At 47.0% G+C, this 21195-nt stretch overlaps 1 protein-coding gene and 1 pseudogene across 1 annotated transcript in view; one reads left to right on the forward strand and one right to left on the reverse strand.

The window, feature by feature from the left end:
- The window catches only part of LOC146335379 (uncharacterized), an 80852-nt gene that overhangs the window by 8606 nt on the left and 51051 nt on the right, over window positions 1-21195 (forward strand). Inside the window, exon 2 of the mRNA XM_084822209.1 lies at window positions 18326-18389. Coding sequence (XP_084678335.1) covers window positions 18326-18389 — 64 coding nt within the window. The remainder of the gene's footprint in view (window positions 1-18325; window positions 18390-21195) is intronic.
- LOC146335380 (uncharacterized) lies at window positions 1201-17458 on the reverse strand (annotated as a pseudogene).

Here is a 21195-nt window from a genome sequence, read left to right on the forward strand (position 1 = left end):
TAGAAGATAACATTTCCAAATAATTAACAGTTACAAATCATAACAAGGTTTAAATAATCATACACATAAAAACATCTCATATTAATAAATAATGTTTTGCATGCAATTTTCCTAATATAATGCATGCCTGAATCTTATTTTCAGTAATATACACATTTTGAGTGTATTTTCTCCTAATATATTTATATACACTTCGGATTGGATACAGTATCTGTCTTCTGCAAGACGGTTCGATCCAGCGTAAATCTGGATTGAGCCCTTCATTTTTATTGGAGCACTCTGTTGCAAAAATTCAGAGAAGCGTGCATTTCAAAAGATAACTGAGTTTCGGTTTGCATATTGGTTCGAAAGTGCGAAATTAGGTTTTCTCCCCCATCTCTTGTTGCAGGCTCAATTAAAGGCAATCCTGCAGCGCTTTTTCCATCTCTAGTTTACCTCTGTTGTGTCTGCTCTGGAATTTGTGCCTTCCAACGATGAAGAAGCAACAACTGGTTGGCCCCCACTGTCTGAGCTAAGGAACCCCAGGGCTTGGAAATGATCCTCACTGAGGGACAGAAATTTGGCCTGTTAACATTGTTTTTCTACTGGGATAGTCAGTCACTGTACTGGTTTTGGGGCAGGGCTTTTGAAATTTGAAACAGGACTGTGCACATTGCCATAATTCCACAGAAGCACAGAGATGTGGCCATCAGACCCAGGTCATAATCATGTCTGCTTTTGCTTTATAAAACACTCACGTTTCTATCCCTTAAGGCAGGGGTGAGGAGCATCTTTCAACTCGAGGGCTGAATTCCATTTCAGAGAAGCTCTCGGGGGCTGCATTCCAGTGGTGTGTGGGGCCAAAGCAAAAGGAGCAGAACTAAAAACACCACCATATTGTAGCTTAAAGCTTCTACTTCCAGTAGCAAAGCCTTCGGAGAGGCATTTTGATCTCAGACTGGGGTGGGGGGGACGACTGCATAAAATCCAAGAAACCACCCAATGATTTCTGGTTGGCGGAAAGGGGTGGGGCCAAGGGAAGAGGGTGTGGCCCTCTGGGGATCCCCCGGGGGAAGCTGGATTGAGAGCTTCTCTGAAATGCAATTTGGCCCTCGGGGTAAAAGAGGTCCTGGACCCCTTTTCTAAACCAAAACCAGCAACCCCTTTGCTGTGAGACCAAAAAACCCCAAAGGGATCCAGCAGACCGAAATAAGACTCAACTTACCCCATGGGGCAATGACGCAGAGGAGAGGATGTTTGAACGCGGAATCCTATGGCTACATCAGCAAGAGCTTCTGAGCCGGGAGAGTGTCTCGGAGACGGGGAGTCATGATGGCGAAGGAGCCGGGAATCTTTGGTTGCCACCAAGGAGGAGATGCTGGCGTGGCTGTTATCTTCCAGGCTGCTCTCCTGGCACCGAGCAACGAAAGGGCGCACATTTCTATCTATTACTTTATTTATTTAAGACAACTGGTTTTTCCAAAGCCTTCAAAGCAGCTCACGATGATCGTGTCGACAATAAAGCTACAAATCAGTGCTAGTTAGCATCATCTCCACTCCCCAAGATCCCTCCTGAAGCCGAGCCCGTGCTGTGTCAAAGGCTAGAAAGGCAGTCCTCTGCGTGTGTCCTTGGGCCACAGAGGGGCCTATTGATGAGATTTCCTCACCTTTTCCAATGAGACCCTGGAGATGGGCAGGGCAGGCACATCACTGTGGAAGCCGGAAGACAGGGAGGAGTCTTCATAATCGAGCGAGGCAAGGAGACGGCCCTCAGTGAGGTCCCTGGAGCTGAGCCTGAGAGGATTAAGACAGCGGGCCTTCCAGCACCACTGCCCTAGGGCCTCTCTCAGCTGCCGTTGTTCCAAGGCTTGCTGAAAAGCACTGAAAAGAGTTTATGAACATCCAGATTCTGTAGTCAGAAAAAAAACACAGCCCTGAAATCTATTGAAACCCCAAGTTCCCAGCACAGAGTTTGTGCTGAAACACACCATCAGGAGAATCACGTGATCTTGCTGGGCGGTACCATTTCACATGGCTGGAATGGGGAGCGCAAGCTGAAATATTCCCCATTATGGAAAAAAAACTCCCTGCATGTAGAAAACTAGTATGGAAGGGAGGAGGGGCTTCAGTCAGGCTGTGCTTACCCCCAAAAGGTAAAATAGAACAAAAAAATCTGCACCCAGGCAATCAAATCCTGCATCCTGTATAAACTGAGCAAATGTGCATCATTTCCAGTGGGGTTTTTTTTCTTCCTAATTTCATTCTGCAACTTTTCCTGCTTTGCATCACTTACTCTGCATCGCCTGTCGTCTTGTACTCTGTAAAGCACTGTGGCCGTTGGAGGGAGGACCGCAGCTCGGCGGTGGGGCACCTGCTTTGTGTGCAGAAGGTCCCAGATTTGATCCCCTGAAAAAACTCCTGCCTGAAACCCTGGAGAGCCGCTGCTGCCAGCCAGGGTTGACAATACTGGGCGAGATGGACCCAGGGTCTGACTAGGTATTAAGTTTTTGTTGTGAACCACCCAGACAGCTTCGGCTATTGGGCAGTTTAGAAATGTAATAAATAAATAAAAGTTTTGTTGTTGCTGTTGTTATTATGGTGTCGCTAGTCATGTGTGAGGCAACAGAGCTGAAAATGCCCCCCCCCCCCGCATCTTATTCACTGTTCTCTCTGGCTTGTGCAGTTTCATACTCTCAAGGTTATCTTTCCATCCATAAGGACAAGAAGCTTGCTTTAAAAAAAAACAAACACATCATACACTCAAGTTTATCTTTCCATCACAAAGACTAGAAGCCTGCTTCTTCTTTTAAATGAAAACTTGGATTTGGAGGCTAAAACCCCGGCTCACTACCACGCTCGTCGCCTTGTGTCAGTGGTCAAGCACTTACTTGGCCAGCTGGGATTCCTGCCATCTCGCTTTCCAGGCCCGGAATGCCTCTTGCAAGGGCAAGGCACGGAAGAGGCCTTCCAAGCTGTCTACTCCATTCCTTTGGGACCACCTCGCTATTTTCAAGCATGGTCGTGCCAGGGGAGCATCTGGTTCTGGAGCTAAGCCTAACCTTGTTACTTTTATAGGGTCATCAGTGTGAAAGAGAAAGGGGGAGAGAGCGAGAGCGAGAGAGCGCCTTTTTGGCTGAGGAGCAGGAAAAAAGGCTCCAGGAGTCTTTTTGGCTGAGGAGCAGGATAAAATTACTCTAAATCAATAAATTAATCACACTATATATGCAAATTGGCTCACAGTCACAGAGCTCCACCGAATCTTTCTGTTGCACAAGTGTCATGTGCAATCTTTCCGATTGCACATGACACTTGTACAACTGGTTGCACAACATGGTTGCGCAACAGTAATGCACAACCAGTTGCATAATGAATTGCACAAGCATAATGCACAACCAATCGCAGAACTGAACCTGCGCAAATGTAATTTTAGTTGAATTCTTCTCTTGCGCATAGTTCGGGTCCTAGTTTCCACTAGTGCAATGTCATTTGTGTTAGTGGAATGACACAGTTGGATACTGCCCAATGTTTTGTGAATGGCAACTGTTGAGGTAATTATCACTGTCTGTACTTCCTGCATTTCAGTTCCCTCTGACAACAGAGTTTGCAACTTTTCACACACACCCCAGCATGCATATAAAGACCTGCCAATTTGAGATCAACATTTTATGCATCTGATGAAGTGAACAGCATCCATGGAAGCTCATGCTAAAATAAATGCATCAGCCTTTCAGGTGCCACAAGACTTTTGTTTTTGCTGCAACAGGCTAACGAGGCTCCCACTCTGGAAACAATTAGAATCTTCCAGGGGAGTTGTCCCCTCCTCACCAGCTGTTAAGGGCTCCTTGGAGGCCTCTCTCAGTCTAATCCAGTAGCCAAGTCCAGACACAGACAAAGGGATTATTTTCAAAGCTTTATTCCTCTTTTGTAACTTAACAGCTCTACTGTTAGCAACTAGATATGAGCAGCAGAGTACCTGTGCCCTAAGTTGGAACAGTTGGCCCCCGTTTGAAAGGGAATCACTGGCAGACCCCTGAACTTAAGGGCTAGGGAGAGTCCCTCCCCTTTTCTCTTGGATCCTCTGGGCGCAGCTGTTGTTTGCGCGCCAACTGGGCACTACGCCTCCTTTCCGCGCCCTCTATTTGGCGCCGCTCCCTGCGTCGGCGTCGCGCGTCCATCAAGTCTGCTTCCCGCGCTCTGTCACTCCCAGGGCTGCTATCTAAGCTAGGAATGCTGGTGGGAGGAATCTCCGTCAGCTGTTGGCCCTGGGAAAGAGGAGCGCGCTCCTCTCCCAGGAGCGACTGCTCTTCCTCAGAATCAGAACTACTCTGGGATTCTATGGGCTCAGTGTCCACCCTGACATCATCAGACTTCCTCCGCTTCAGGGTCAACAGCTCCAGTAGTGTCTGCCTGGCCTTCTCCTGGACCCGGACCATCAGGGCCCACTGCCGGAAGCACAGCCTCAAAGATCTGGCCTGCTGGCATTCCAGGCTACACCGGCTCAGCACCTCCCGTTCAGCAATCCTCTTCCATGCATCAAAGCACCTGGGGGGGGGGGCGCGGCGGCGAAGGAGAGGAGGACATCGTAGAATCATCAACCCTGGAAAGAAAGGACTGGGGGTGGAGGGGTGTTGGGTCAAGTCATCTGTTATTCCGGAAGCCCCTTTACCTGAAGGCAAGAATGTTAAGTGCACCCGATGACGGCGTGGTGTGTTTTTGTACAGCTCACACACTCTCTCGGCACCCGCTGATATGTACAATTCCTCCACCTCTCCTCGAGCTGCAACGTGAAGTTATAGAGGGCATAGCCAGGGCTGGCGCCAAGGGCCCACACCCCAGCAGGGCCCACTGATGAGAGCCCCCCGGACTTGCTCCTCCTCTTCTCCACTGCACCCTGCTCGTTCCCCTGCCTCTCTCTCTGGCCCAGACGACGGAGGTGGTGAGTAGGAAGGAGGTGCAGGAGATGTCGCGGCCTCCTTGCTCCCTGGCTCTCTGCCCCCCAAGGAAGCAAGGGGTAGCAATGTTGAGGAAGAGGAGCAAGATCAGCTGGTGACCATGGTGGTGAGAAGGCAGACTCACAGAGGGAGGGGGCCCATGGAGGGCATCTTGCCTGGGGGCCTTTCAAAATCTGGAGCCTGCACTGGTCACACCTCAGCAACAGAGCATCTGTTTTGCACACAGCTGGTCCCAGATTCAAATCCCAGTATCACTGGCTTCGAACGGCCTCAAGGTAGATGAACTGAGGCAGCCGGGTTGGGGGGGGCGGCGAGGGGAGGAAAGGAAACCAGTCTGGAAGTGTGCCAGTGCTTGTCAGAATAGCACACCGTAGAGGGCTAGAAGGAGCGATAATCCAAGAGCAGCAGCCTATGACGCTAATGCTGACCTCCCTTACATGGTTTTTGTGAGAACTGCAGAGCGAGAGCATGTGAAGTTATTGTGAACGATCAAGAAGCACTACATCAAGAAGCACCGTCGTCGTCATCATTATTAATCATCTCCCCATTAATCTTTTTATTTACACCGCCATTGGGCTATTGACTTGGTTTCTTTTTCCTTTTTTTTTTTGAATCTATATTTATTTTATTTTTATAAGTGAAATAAACAATACCAACAACGTAGTCAAAATCTTCAGTTTCCAACATTACAGTATTCTGGGGAAGGGGAAAAAAAGGAGGAAAGCAAAAGAAGGAGAAAAAGAAAAAGAAAAGATTAAGCTTCAATGAAAGCAAACCAAACATCCAAATATAAGTCCAATTGCAAATTATACCTATACAGCACTCTTCCAGACGTTGCAGGTATTATTAAATCTTCAATCTGCTGCTCCATAAACGGTGAGCCTTGTCTTTCAATGTTATAACCTCAGTCTTATAGCAAATAAACGGGAGCAAACAATCCATTTCCATTAACCATATATTACCATTCCATTGACACATATTAGTAAACATTAAAAGTTTAACCAACAAGAAATAATAATCATAGTCTCATCATAATGATAGTAGTACTAATATTAATGATAATTAAAAAAAGAAGAAAAAGAAATTTAAGAGAAGATAAAAAGTAAAAACAAACCATTTATTTTAAGTAATTTGTTGTTTCTATGCTTGTTGGTTTCTATGCTTAGAACATAAGAACATCAGCAGAGCCCTGCTGGATCAGACCAAGGGAAACACACAAGCAGGACATGAGTGCAACAGCACCCTCCCACCCATGTTCCCCAGCAACTGGCATACAGGTTCTCCGATAGATTATTATTGTTTTAACAATTATTATTGCGTTGCTGCCATAAGATTCTGTCGGTATTTGTATTATCAATCCTTGCAAGCTGCCCCGAGTGCCCTGTTTTGGAGGAAGGGCAGGGCATGAGCCCTGCAAATAAATAAACTGTTATTATGCTTTGCTCACTGGCTGATCAGCCCTCTCTGGATGAACCGCCAAGGGCAAAATCCGCCTGCTGGCCCAGTAGCAGGAACGCCACGTCCTGAAAGCAGCCGCCAGATTCTTTTTCTCCAGGATGGTGCAAGCGTCCTGGGCACAGGCCTCCTCTCGGTCCAGGTGCTCTGTCTGAAGGTGCCACAATCTGAAAAGCTGCTGTGCGGCAGGGGGAAGGAAGTTGGAACCACAAGACTGTAAAGGGATGTTTTTTTCTAAGCTTCTCGGACACACAAATGCTCTTGATGGGTTATGCCGTCTCCTTATATCCTGTATCAGCTTTCACTAAGCAAGTGCCCTCCAGACATGCCGGACTACAACTCCCATCAACCCCAAGCAGCACAGCTGGGTGGGGCTGATGGGAGTTGTCGTCCGACACGTTTGGAGGGTGCCCACTGAGCGGGAGCACGGCGTATATACTAAAAGTGAAATTCTCTGAGTATGGAGCCTTACGGAGCCAAAACAGCATCCCCATGCCTGGGAGGGGAGGGATCAACAGGTTTTGGGGCATTCAAAGCTTTGCTGAACTTGATAGTCGGGGGGCCAACACCCCAAAATGACCAATGGGAGCCCTGCACGCTGCAACGCTTTGTCACAGCAGCAAACAAATGGGTTCCTTGCAAGAGGAAAAAAGGCGGGATATAAATGCAATAGATAGATAGATAGATAGATAGATAGATAGATAGATAGATAGCTGCTCCAAGACCACGCGCCTACCAGCCAGCTGCGTCATGTCTCGGATGGCCTCTGCCTTTCTGCACAGCTCCTCCACTCCCTGCATGCGACAAAGCTGCAACCACAGGATTCGTTCTGCCCTAAACAAAAGCCAGGAAGACGAGCTTCATTCATATACCTTAATTTGGTGACAGCCTTAACACAGATGCACACATATATATCCTGAAACGTGCATACATTTTGCAAATTTGGGCCTGTCGCTATCTCTTACCTTAACCTACCTTGCAGGGTTGTTGCAAGGTAAGTTAAACATTGCAGTTGTGGGCCAGTCACAATCTCTTGGCTAAACTACTTTGCAGGATTGTTGCGAGGATAAAATTCTGGGGAGACAGACCGTGTATTCTATCTTGAGCTCCTTGGAGGAAAGGCGAGGTATAAATGTAGTAATTTACATATTGTATTCTACTGCTGCTAGTCATGGGCGAGGCAAGGACTACTCAAGACACAAAGTCCTGGCCAGCCTCATAAGGTGCTCCCTAAACTTTGCCCACATACTTCAAGCATATCTTTGCCTCCATAAGGGACAGAAACTTGCTTTCTTCCCCCTTAATGATACATTCTCAAATAGCTCAATTCCGCACAGGGCTTACGAAGAGCTACGAAATCCAATTGCCGAATCTGGCGGAGAAATTATTCCACCTGTAGATGAAGAACGGAACCCCTGCCTCATCTTTGCACACCTGCTGTATTGGGTGACATCTTCCAGCTGCTCTGTAGAAAGCTGGCCCAAGACAGGGTTTTTTTTTGTTATTCTCTCTCTTTCCAGGGGTGCCGGCAAACCTTTTGCGCTAGTCACCGTCTCCTGCTGCTGCGAAGCTTGGGCCTCCTCCTGCTTCGCCACGGCGTCCTGCCACTGACAAAGAACCAGACGTCACCTTACATTTCACATCCGCCTCTCAAAACCTTTCACTGCCAAATGATAACCCTTTTATCAGGTATCTTGAAAATGCTTTTTCCTCTTCCCTCCCCACCCCCTTTTCCTTGTGTGTCGAGGTTTTTGAGACTGAAAACCTGCAGGCAGGGACTGTCTTGTCTTTACTGATTGCATGTAAGCCTCTCCGAGAGACCTTTTTTTAATCTGCTGAGAAGTGGGATAAAAATCCTTTAAATGAATAAATAATAAATAAACCCTTCATCAAGATAGAAGTCGAGGACAGTTCTTTTTAGATCATGTCCTTTGGCTCCTTCCATAAGAACCTGCCCTATATTGGCCTGATGCGTGCCATTGGCCCAGTATTGCTTGTTCTGATTGGCAGAAGCTCTCTCAGATTTGTTGGGGGGGGCGGCGGTTCGAACTGGAGATGTCAGGAATTGAACCCAGGACCTTCTGCATTCAAAGCATGGGCTATATCCCTGGGCAGTGGCTAAACCCATAGGCTGACACCATCCTGACCCTGCCCACCTTTCCTACCCAATCTCCCCGGGCTCTCTTACCCTGCGGAAGCTGACGGACAAAACCGTCAAGGCGTGGCTTCTTTGGGCGATGACCACCTGGACGTTCTTCAACTGCACCGCCCACTGCAGGGCGGAGAGCCCCTTGCACAAGAGTTGGCGCTCATACAGGGCCTGGGCCACGGGCCGCTTCCCAGAGACGTGGTTGTGCCAGGCCACAAAACATTTTGCCAGCAATGTTTGGCACCTCTGGGGCAAAGGCCCGCAAATAAATCAACAAATCAAGGACCAGGACTCGGTTTGAGAACTCCTAAATCGACTCGTCACCACCTCCGTCGGCCAGAGAGGCTGCACCCTCTGCCTCCTGGGACGAACATCACAGCACAGGGAGACCAACCTGGTCCCCTATGCCAGCCAGAGCAGGAACAGCTGCAGGGACCTTGTTTCACCCTTCCCTGCCAAAAGAGCGCCTTTAAGAACTTTGAAATGAAGAAATTGTCACAGAGAGGATCTCTTCTTGATCATCGCAGAATGCAGGATATGGAATAATGGGCTCAAGGAAGCCAGATTCTGGCTGAACTTCAGGAGAAACTTCCTGACTGTTGGATCAAGATGACAATGGAACCAACTCCCTAGGGAGGCGGTGGGCTCTCCCACGCTGGAGGCATTCGAGACGAGGCTGGACAGCCACTTGTCAGTGATGCTCTGACTTGGACTCCTGCACTGAGGAGGGGGTTGGACTTGATGGCCTTGTAGGCCCCTTCCAAACCCACTATTGTATGATTCTATGAACTGGTGCCTGAGTTTTGCCTCTCTCTTTTTTTCCTCCTCCCTCCCAATCCCTTTTCCTTTTGTGTCGTGTTTTTCCAGTTGTAAGCCTGAGAGCAGGGACTGTGCTTAGTCTTTGTAAACCTTCTGAGATACTTTTTTTTTTTTTGGCTGAAGAGCGGGAAGAAAATGCTGTCAATAAATAAATCGTGCAAGCATTAATTAATGCGATCCAATCTGTGTATAAGAACAAAAATGCGTCCTGAAAGGAAAGGCTCGCTTTGTAGAGGATGGGCATGGCCGTCACAGGAAGGGATATCTCAAGAAGAGGCACGCCCGTTTCTCCATCCCACGGGACGGAATGCCTCTTCTGGGGTGTGTGGTAAAAGTCCAAACTGGACTTGGAGGTCCATGCCCAGCTGCCCTCCAATTAAGCTCTGGACATGCGGGTAAGATTCAACTCGAGTTTATTCGTGTACAACGAAGGCAGCTCTGTCAACCCAGAGGCAGCCCAGATCAACACTCACCAGTTACATTGATAATCATAATGTGGCTAAATAAGTGACATCAGCCAAACGTAGCGCGCATGCCTAGTCGTTATCAACTGAGCTTTTACTGAACCACCACCCCCAGCTTCTTCTCTCAGCGTCCTATAACTTTTGCAAGGACAATGATTCTTAGGTCTGGGGTGAGTTGCTGTGGAAACAAGATAACTTATCTCTGCTGTCCTAACAGTTTCTTCTTTTGTATGAAAGAAACAAAGACAACAGTTATGGGCTTTTGAGGAATCTGCCACATTGGCACAAAGAAGCCGATCAACATGGCCTTGCCTTAGTTATTTTCCACGGGTGGCCATTTTCTCTAAGGCAGTCCCATCTCACGGTTCCCCTCAAATCATCCGATTGCCTGTCTCTCTTCCTCTCCATCGATCCGTCACCTCTTTTCAGGCTCTACAAGTAAAGAGAAAGGCAAGCCAGTTCTGGCCAGTTCTTAGACAATCCCACTGTTCCTATTTGGAATGTCTGGCACCAACCCAGGGCTTTGAACATTCTGCATTAAAGGGTTCCAAATTCCGTACCACGGTAACCTGAACTGGCTATATAGCTTGCAGAGAAGCCTGATTTTGCAACCAGAATAAATGGCGCATAATTTTTTTAAAGTATATTTATTACTACATTTATATCCTGCAATTTTTCCTCTTGCAAGGAACACGAAGTGGCTTAAATGGTCCCCCATGGGGTCCCCCCCTGCAAAGTTTAATGACGCTGCTTTGCCCAGAACAAAATTTGTCCTTCTAGCATCCCACTGTCTGTTCTGGTAGATCCCCCTCTGCCTACAAGGCAGTACTACCCGCACTGGCTTCAGTAGAAGTGTAAAGTTCTAAAAACACCATCATGTATTTATTTATTACATTTATATCCCTCCTTTTTTCATCTTGCAAGGTACCCAAAGCAGCTTAGTTGCTCCTCCTCTCCATTTTATCTGCACAACAGCCCTGTGAGGTAGGCTAGGCTGAGAGTCAGTAACTGGCCCAAAGTCACCCAGTGAGCTTCATGGCCAAGTGGGGACCAGAACCCAGAACCCAGATTTCCCGTGTCTCAGTCCAACTTTCTAACCACTACAACACACAATCAGGTTATTTCACACAATTCACTTTGCTTCTAATTAACTGATGGAACTCACTGCCACAACATGAGGTTTGAACAACAACACGCAGCTCAGTGAGGCGGTAGAAAGCCCAAGTGGCCGAGTGGATGATTGCATCAGTTTGAACTGCAGGTTCATGTTTTAATGCTTGCCCATGTAAAAATGTCTTGCAAACACACTCCAAGTAGCACATCAGAGAGGGGGAGAGAGAGACTAAACCAGCCTTTCCACTGCTGTGTTAGTTTTCTACTTGGAGCGAAGCTTTATTTATACAGGGGAGCATTAAAAAATGTGAGTCGAGTTGGAAGGGACCTTAGAGATCATCCAGTCCAACCCTCTCTGCTCAGTGCAGGCTCCACGCTGCAGGGTGCAGCTACAGCATCCCTGACAGGTGTCCATCCAACCTCTGCTTAAACACCTCCAGGAAAGGAGAACTCACCACCTCCCGAGGTTTTCCACTACAGAACAGCACTCACCATTAGGAAGTTTCTCCTAATGTTTAGCCAAACCCTGATGCTATAGATTGTAAGCTCCTTCGGGCAGAGATCTATCCTCAAGCATCGTGGACATAGATGGTGCTGTAATAGCTTTGACTAATGGGTAGTATAGCAATGTAATAAATAAATGACAACCAAAAAAAGTAGGGTATCTTCAGCCCCGTGGTCTCTGGAACTTACCGTTCCTTTTGCGGGGCACGCTCCCAAATTCAGACTTTGGTAACAAGCAAACAGACTCGGCTTACCTCCTTTCGCACAGTACCTATCCCACTGTCTTTCTCTCCACAGCATGCATGGCGGTTCTCTTTGACCTCTTTCCACACCAGGCCAGCAGTCATAGCAGATGGGATTTAGGGAACCATCAGCACACTCCCCAAGAGGGTTGTTGGGATGGAGATATTTGTGCCGCCAGCAGGCTGCGAATGTTCGCCAAGACCTGCTCTGGCTGCTACTGCCCCAAAGGGGTCGAACTTCTGATGGGGTGAAAATGGAGTGAATTCATCCACGCAGTTTGTGATGAATGGGGCCCCGCCAGCTTCTCCTGGTTCGCAGGTGTCAAGGCCTTCAGAGCCATTACCAAACTGGTGGGCCAGAAAGACCTCTGGGCCTCCCGGAGAAGGAACGGTCAGGTACACTTCTCGTTGGGGGTCGTACTCGGACACCCCCATGTTCATCAGAGTCTTGGCACTCAATGTCTCCGGGGAGACCTGCAAACCATCAGTGGAGAGAAGACCCAGTGGAAGGTCCCTGTGACCCAAGTCAGAGCAACAGAATACTCCGGAAGAAGGTTCTTCTGGATACAGCGGCCTCTGGTGGCAGCAGGCTTTTAGACAGGCACAGATACCCTTTCCTTCCAGAGCTTGCTGAACACCTGAGCAACATCTGAGGTAGCAAAAGGAAGTGCTGGAATAACTTCCTTCTCCTTGAAGCGCCAACGTGGTGGAACCAACGCCACCGTAGAACCCCGCTGGCCAACCTCGGTCCAAGAACTCTGTTGGGGGTGCATGCTGTCCAGCACTTTTGTATCTGTAGGCAACAGGGAGGGGTTCCCTGTCTCCCAGAGTGCCCACTGTGGAACCAGGACCCCAACCCCTAGCCAAGGGGGTTCACCTTTTCACGCTGGCTTGCTTGGCGTAGCCCTCTTCTGCAACGAGCTGCTCCATCATGCTTAGCACAGCCGAGCTCGAGACCTGGGAATTGGAACATGAGCAGTAAGGCAGAGAAGAAGACTTCGATTCCCAGGGGAAGGAATTCACAGCTCCCATCGCAGCAGCTTCTTGCTTGAGCCTTTGGATGGAACTGTACAGGTTGGCAGAGGTTTGGGAAGACTGTAAGATGGTCTGGAGTGCAGCGGAGGAAAGATGTCTCTCTGCCAAGGGGGAGGAGTTCAGATGATCCAAGGTGAGGGCCGGCCCTGGAGGCAAGGAGTAGGCACTTCTGTTGGGGCTCGTAGCAGGAGGACGACAGTTGTGGTGATGTCAAACTGGAGACAGTACTTCCAACACTTTGGTTGGAGAGAAGGACTCTCCATTGGCCTCAAGATTCCCACTGCTTCTTTCCGATACAGAGAAACGACCTCTCAGCTGTTTTAATGCCTGCTGGGCTTTGTTCCCCATTCTGTCCTTGGAGGTAGCATTGTAGGCCTGGGGAACATCACAGCTTCTGTCAGAGAGGTTGTTTTGGGGGTTCCTCTTCTAACCAACTGGGCACGAGCAGCATACAGCAGGAAGGGGGCAAGGGTCACTAATGGCTACCACCTTTTCCAATCTGTACCTCTTAGATCCAAGGTTGCTTTGCTGCTGAGATGAAGGGTCAACGGCCATGTCCCGGAGTTGCCAATACGGACAAGAGAGATCAGTTTGAACCAGACTGTGTTGCAGTGGTTCAGGAGCTCTATTTCTTATAGATGCAGCCTCCTCTGGGCAGTTGTTCCAGTATGGTGTGACCCAGGGACAGCAGAGCCAGTTTGGTGATGGGACACCATAATGTGGCTTCCAGAGGACAAGTACAGATTAATGTTGACATTTTTCTGGACGTCTCTTTGCTCTGCAGAGAAGGGGGGAGGGAATGCAAAGCTGTTAAATTTTGGAGCATGTGCCTCAAATACATTTCCATTTCCTCCAGCAACTAAGATTTCACAGTGGTCTTATGGCAGAACTGTCTCTTTCGCCAGTTGGGAGGTCTATGAATATTCCATGACATCACAGCAGCAGAGTCAATGGGAAAATAAACTATATAGATATACAGTGATGTCTCAATTAGCTAATTATACAATAGTAGCAGAAGGGAGACAGCCATGTACAATGATCAAGAATTCATTTACATTCTTCAATACCAGGAAAGTAAAGCACACTCATCCCCTTCATGGATCACTGCCTTGTTGTGAAGCCATAAGCTATGCCATGCAGGGCCACCCAAGACAGACAGGTCATGGCAGAGAGTTCTGACAAAATGTGGTCCACTGGAGAAGGAAATGGCAACCCACTCCAGTATTCTTGCCAAGAAAACCCCATGGAACGTATCACAAGGCTAAAAGATATGACGCCGGAAGATGAGCCCCTCAGGTCGGAAGGTGTCCAATATGCTACTGGGGAAGAGCAGAGGGTATTTCCAAGTAGCGCCAGAAAGAGTGAAGCAGCTGGGCCAAAGCCGAAAGGACACTCAGCTGTGGATGTGTCTGGTGGTGAAAAGAAAATCCGATGCTGTAAAGAACAATATTGTTTAGGAACCTGGAATGTCAGATCAATGAATCAAGGTAAGCTGGAGGTGGTCAAACATGAGATGGCAAGATTGAACATCGACATCTTGGGAATCAGCGAACTAAAATGGACAGGCATGGGCGAATTTAATTCAGGTGACCATCATATCTACTATTGTGGGCAAGAATCCCTTAGAAGAAATGGAGTAGCACTCATAGTCAACAAAAGGGTGGGAAAAGCAGTACTGGGGTACAATCTTAAAAATGATAGAATGATCTCAGTACGAATCCAAGGCAAACCACTCAACATCACAGTAATCATCAAGTCTATGCCCCAACCACTGAGGTCGAAGAAGCTGAGGTTGATCGGTTCTATGAAGACCTACAATACTTTCTAGAACTAACACCCAAAAAAGATGTCCTCTTCATCATAGGGGATTGGAATGCTAAAGTAGGAAGTCAAGAAATCACCGGGATAACAGGCAAGCATGGCCTTGGTGTACAAAACGAAGCAGGACAAAAGCTAATAGAGTTTTGCCAAGAGAACATGCTGATCATAGCAAACACTCTTTTCCAACAGCACAAGAGGCGACTCTACACATGGACGTCACCAGATGGTCAATATCGAAATCAGATTGATTATGTCCTTTGCAGCCAAAGATGGAGAAGCTCCATACAGTCAGTAAAAACAAGACCTGGAGCTGACTGTGGTTCAGATCATGAGCTGCTTCTTGCAAAATTTCGGCTGAAATTGAAGAACGTCGGGAAAACCACTAAACCGTTCAGGTATGACCTAAATCATATCCCTGAGAATATACAGTGGAGGTGAGGAATAGATTTCAGGGATTAGACCTGATAGACAGAGTTCCTCAGGAACTATGGACGGAGGTCCGTAACATTGTTCAGGAGGCAGCAACTCAATCCATCCCAAAGAAAAAGAAATGCAAGAAAGCAAAGTGGCTGTCTGATGAGGCTTTACAAGTAGCTCACGAAAGAAGGGCAGCGAAAAGCAAGGGAGAAAGGGGAAGATATATCCAACTGAATGCAGAGTTCCAGAGAATAGCAAGGAGAGACAAGAAGGCCTTCTTAAATGAACAATGCAAAGAAATCGAGGAAAACAACAGAATGGGAAAGACTAGAGATCTCTTCAAGAAAATTGGAGATCTCAAGGGAACGTTTTGTGCAAAGACGGGCATGATAAAGGACAAAGAAGGCAGGGACCTCACAGAAGCAGATGAGATTAAGAAGAGGTGGCAAGAATACACAGAAGAACTATACAGGAAAGATCTGAATGTCCCTGATAGCCATGATAGTGCGGTCACTGAACTTGAGCCGGACATCCTAGAGAGTGAAGTCAAGTGGGCCTTAGGAAGCATTAGTAACAACAAAGCTAGCGGAGATGACAGTATTCCAGCTGAGCTATTTAAAATCCTAAAAGATGATGCTGTTAAAGTGCTGCATTCAATATGCCAACAAATCTGGAACACTCAACAGTGGCCACAAGACTGGAAAAGGTCAGTTTACATTCCAATTCCAAAGAAGGGCAACGCCAAAGAGTGTTCAAACTACCGCACAATTGCGCTCATTTCACATGCCAGCAAGGTGATGCTCAAAATCCTACAAGCTAGGCTTCAGCAGTATGCGAACCGAGAACTACCAGAAGTACAAGCTGGGTTTAGAAGAGGCAGGGGAACTAGAGATCAAATTGCCAACATTCGCTGCATCATGGAGAATGCAAGAGAATTCCAGAAAAACGTCTATTTCTGCTTCATTGACTACGCTAAAGCCTTTGATTGTGTGGATCACAACAAACTGTGGCAAATTCTTAAAGTGATGGGAGTACCAGACCACCTTACCTGTCTCCTGAGAAACCTGTACGAGGGTCAAGAAGCAACAGTAAGAACCAGAGATGGAACAACCGATTGGTTCAAAATTGGGAAAGGAGTACGACAAGGCTGCATATTGTCACCCTGCTTATTTAACTTATATGCAGAGTACATCATGAGAAATGCTGGGTTGGATGAATCAGAGGTCGGTATTAAGATTGCTGGGAGAATTATCAATAACCTCTGATATGCAAACGATACCACCCTAATGGCAGAAAGCGAAGAGGATCTAAAGAGCCTCTTGTTGAGGGTGAAAGAGGAGAGTGCAAAAGCTGGTTTGAAACTCAACATTAAAAAAACGAAGATGATGGCATCTGGCCCCATCACTTCCTGGCATATAGAAGGGGAAGAAATGGAAGCAGTGACAGATTTTACTTTCTTGGGCTCCAAGATCACCGCAGATGGTGACTGTAGCCATGAAATTAAAAGACGCTTGCTCCTTGGGAGGAAAGCTATGGCAAACCCAGACAGCATAGTAAGAAGCAGAGACATCACCTTGCCGACAAAGGTCCGTCTAATCAAAGCTATGGTTTTCCCAGTAGCAACGTATGGCTGTGAGAGCTGGACTATAAGGAAGGCTGAGCGCCGAAGAATTGATGCTTTCGAACTGTGGTGCTGGAGAAGACTCTTACGAGTCCCCTGGACTGCAAGGAGGTCAAATCAGTCCATCCTAAAGGAAATCAACCCTGAGTGCTCATTGGAAGGACAGATAATGAAGCTGAAGCTCCAATATTTTGGCCACCTAATGCGAAGAGAAAACTCCCTGGAAAAGACCCTGATGCTGGGAAAGACTGAAGGCAAAAGGAGAAGGGGACGGCAGAGGATGAGATGGCTAGATAGCATCACTGATGCAATGAATATGAACTTGAGCACGCTCCGGGAGAGAGCGCAGGACAGGAAGGCCTGGCGTGCTGTGGTCCATGGGGTCACGAAGAGTCGGACACGACTGAACGACTGAACAACAACAACAACAAAAGCACACTCATACTCTGATTTAACACATAATTAACTGTAAATAGGGATGTCAGAGAAATCTGCAATGGATCCAAATGAGTTCAGGTTTCTGTGAATCCAACCTGCAGATTCTGCAGCAGACAGCTTTTCCCAAGTCACACGGATTCCGCGGACCAGTTTTTCACTTTTTTTGGGGGGTGTCTAATGCATATTAACTAATGTGAATTAGCAAAGGTAGAAAAAAATTATTGTAAAAAACCCTTGATAGGAGTTGTAGCCCCAAACATCTGGCACTGGGCTGGAGAAGTCTGAGATAGATCTGTAAACACATACACATTCTCTCTCTCTCTCTCTCTCTCTCTCTCTCTCTCACACACACACACACACACACACACACACACAATCTCCTCCCATAGGTTCTTTCCACATCTAGAGACAGTGGCACGCTCACGGATCATTCCACGTGGGACTGGCATGTCCTGAATGGCCCCCACTCCCAATCCACCACCTACGCAGATGCCTGGTTTAGAATCTTGACAATCGGACTATTATGGGCCACAATTCAAGAGCAGGATCCTGCATTTAAACTACTGGCTGTTTTTTTGGGTGGTGGTGGTGGCTACTACCCCCCCCCCCAGCAAAAATCATGGGTGTTTTTTTTGCTGCCACTGCAGCAAATTCAGTGGTAGCGGGGTATAAGCCAGGGTTCTGGGGCTGGGGGAAATCCTAACCCCCAGAATTTGCCTACCCCTTATTTGAACAAAGAAAACATCACATAAAGTGAACGCCTGGATGAGCTATGCAAAGCAAAACTGTATACTTCCGTTCCCTTTGCATGCCTGTCCTTTTATCTGATAGCCTGTGTGAAAGAAGTAACCAAAACCAAAACCATATCTGTTCAGCCCATCTCTTGGGCTTTTGAGATTTCACCAAGCACCTAGTTTAACTATGTGCTGTGTGAAGAAGTCCTTTTATCTGTCCTGAATCTCCCACCAATCAGCTTCATGGGATGACCCCAGGCTCTAGTATGTTGAGAGGGAGAAAAATGTGTCCCTATTAATTTTCTCCACACCATGCATTGTTGTCTCCCCTTACTCCCCCCTTTTCTAAGCTAAACACTCCCAGATGATGTAATATTCCCTCATAGGGGAGCTGCTCCAGCCCCTTGATCATTTTAGTTGCCCTTTCCCCAACTCTACAGTATCCTTTTTTTGGTGTGGTGACAAGAACTGTACACAATTTGGTCACACAATAGATTCGTATAAGGGCAGTATGATATTGGCAGTTTTATTTCCGACGCCTTTCCTAATTATGCCTAACATGTAATTTGCTTTTTTTCACAGCAGCCGCACACTGGGTTGACATCTTCATCGAGCTGTCCACCACAACCCCAAGATGTCTTTTTTGGTGAGTCAGTTAGACAAGACTTACCTTTGTAGAAGCCATGTTGATTCTTTTTCAGCAGGGCTTGTCCTTCTACATTCTTACTCATTTTATCTTTAATAATGCTTTCCACCAACTTACTTGGAACAGATATTAAGCTAACCGGCCTGTAATTTCCCTGATCCCTTTTTAAAAATTGGTGTTGTATTGGCCGTTCTCCAGTCCTCTGGAACAGAGGCTGATCTTAGAGACATGTTACATATTTTTTTAGAAAGATCAGGAATTTCACAATTTTGTTATTTATTTATTATTGTATTTATTATATTTCTATACTGCCCCATAGCCGAAGCTCTCTGGGCGGTTTACAAAAGTTAAAACATTAAAATACAATATACACAGTTTAAAAACCATTTGCATAAAACATACAGACAAACAACATATAACTAAAAACAGCTTTGAACTAAAAACAATATGTATAAAAATCCAACAATAAAACACAGCTTAAAATAGCACTGCTTAAAAATAATATACAAAAGTCAGCAAAAGGAACAAAAGTTCAAAAAAGGGAAGCCTGATGGAATAACAGCATCTTTAATGCCCGCTTAAAAACCTTCAACGAGGTCAGCAGGTGCATTTCAACCAGCAGGTCATTCCACAATTGAGGGGTGGCAAAGGAAAAGGTCCCCTTGCGTGTGGCTGCTAATCTCACATTAGGCGGCCGCAGCAGAGAGAGCCCTCAGAGGACCTTAGGTGGCAGACTGGGTCGTAGGGGAGAAGGCGCTCCCTAAGGTACCTTGGACCTAGACCATGTAAGGCTTTAAAGGTCAGAACCAGCCCTTTATGTTTTGCTTGGAAACAAATTGGCAGCCAGTGTAAAGATTTTAAAACCAGTGTAATATGGTCTCTACGGGATGTCCCAGAGACCAACCTGGCTGCCATGTTTTGTACCAGTTGAAGTTTCCAAACTAAATATACAGGCAGCCCCAAGTACAGTGCATTGCAGAAATCAAGCCTAGAGGTTACTGGCACATTCGCCACCGTTGCCAGGTCCACATGTTCCAGGAATGGGAGTAGCTGGCGTTATCAGCTGAAGCTGATAACAGGCACTTCTCACCGTTGCCTCCACCAGGGGTGCCAGGAGAAGGGTTGGGTCAAGAAGCCCCCCCAGGCTACGAACTTGCTCCTTCAGGGGGAGTGCAGCCCCATCCAGAACTGGTTGACATACCTCAATACCTGAATTAGGACCCTTCACGATGAGCACCTCTGTCTTGCCTGGGTTCAATTTCAGATTGTTCTCCCTCATCCAGTCCATTACCGACTTCAGGCAGTCATTCGGAGGAGTCATACCTTCCTTGGATAAAGATGTTAAGGTGAAATAGATTTGGGTGTCATCAGCATACTGATAACACCAAGCCCCAAACCTCCTGATGATCTCTCCCAGCCGTTTCATGTAGATATTGAACAGCATCGGGGATAGAATGGAGCCCTGAGGGACTCCACATAATAGTTCCTTTTTTGAGGAACAACTATCCCCAAGTGACACCATCTGGAACTGTCCTGAAAGAAAGGAGTGGAACCACTGCAGAGCAGTGCCCCCAACCCCCAACTCCCTCAGGAGATCCAGAAGGATACCATGGTTGATAGTATCGAATGCCATTTAAGAACTCTAAGATGGGTACCACCTGGTAATTTGTTAGCTTTCAATTTGTCAATAAGGATGAAAAATGTCATCTCTTGTCAACACTATCTGTCCCAGTTCCTCAAACTCCCTTCCTGAAAACATCAGTCCAGGCACAAGTGTCTGCCCTACATCTTCTGCAGTGAAGACAAATGAAAAGAATTCATTTAGCTTCTCCACAGTCTCCTTATCCCCCTTTAACTCCGTTGTCATCCAGTGGCCCCAACTTCCTCTGAAGCCAGTTTCCTGCTTCTGATATATTTCAAAAATTCTTTATTGTTGGCCCTGATGTTATTAGTGACATGCTACTCAAAATGTGCTTTTGTTGCATCTCTTGTTGTCTGCTTGCATTTCTTTCTTGCAAGTTTGTGTTCCTTTTTGTTCTCCTCATTTGGGCAAGACTTCTGTTTTCTGAGGGAAGCCTTCTTTTCTCCAATAGCTTCCTTGACACCGCTTGTTAACCACGCTTGGAGGAAAGAGCTGTGTATACCACAAATCTTGTCCTGGGCCCCCTAAAATAGCCTCATGCCTCAGCTGTGGTGGAAGGTGCTATCCCATTGTAAGGCTTAAGTAAGATTCAGCTGCCAGTCCAGTCAACTTCTTTATGTGGACTGGGAAGCAGATGCCATCTTGTCCTTTGCTTTAGGTAGCAAAATGTCTTGGCCCGGCCCTGCAGGCTTTCAACCTCCGGTCTAGCAACCTAAATTGGCTTCTAGGACCTGATGGCTCAGTTTCCCCGCCGTATCGGTACCAACATGCACCATGATCACTGACTCTACCCCAGCTCTACCTACAAAGCAATCTAGACAATATGTGTTATCCACACTAGTGCTGTGCCGAAAATTCCTCCCACATTTTTTCCGACCATTCTCCTTCCATTTGATAGAAAAAAAATCGCTTTCGAAAATAAATTAAGTGCCGAAGAAATTTCGGAGAAATTCTCATGGGTTGGGTTTGAGGTTCTTGTGCCTACCTTGCTTTGAGAAGGTGGCCAAGGAATGTGTGTGAGTGCTCTGTCTTTCATTCTGCGATCATCTCTCTGTTAGCTTGTAGCCTCCTCAAACTTCCATTAAAGCCCAGGAGAAGGGATCATGAAGTAATTCCTCCCTTAGGGTTTTTTCAGCTCTGGAAATGCAGGCAGCCTGGGAGGCT

This window comes from Heloderma suspectum, chromosome 15 (assembly GCF_057233095.1).
Source record: "Heloderma suspectum isolate Gila_16-S chromosome 15, 16-S_ref, whole genome shotgun sequence".
NCBI classification, from domain to species: domain Eukaryota; kingdom Metazoa; phylum Chordata; class Lepidosauria; order Squamata; family Helodermatidae; genus Heloderma; species Heloderma suspectum.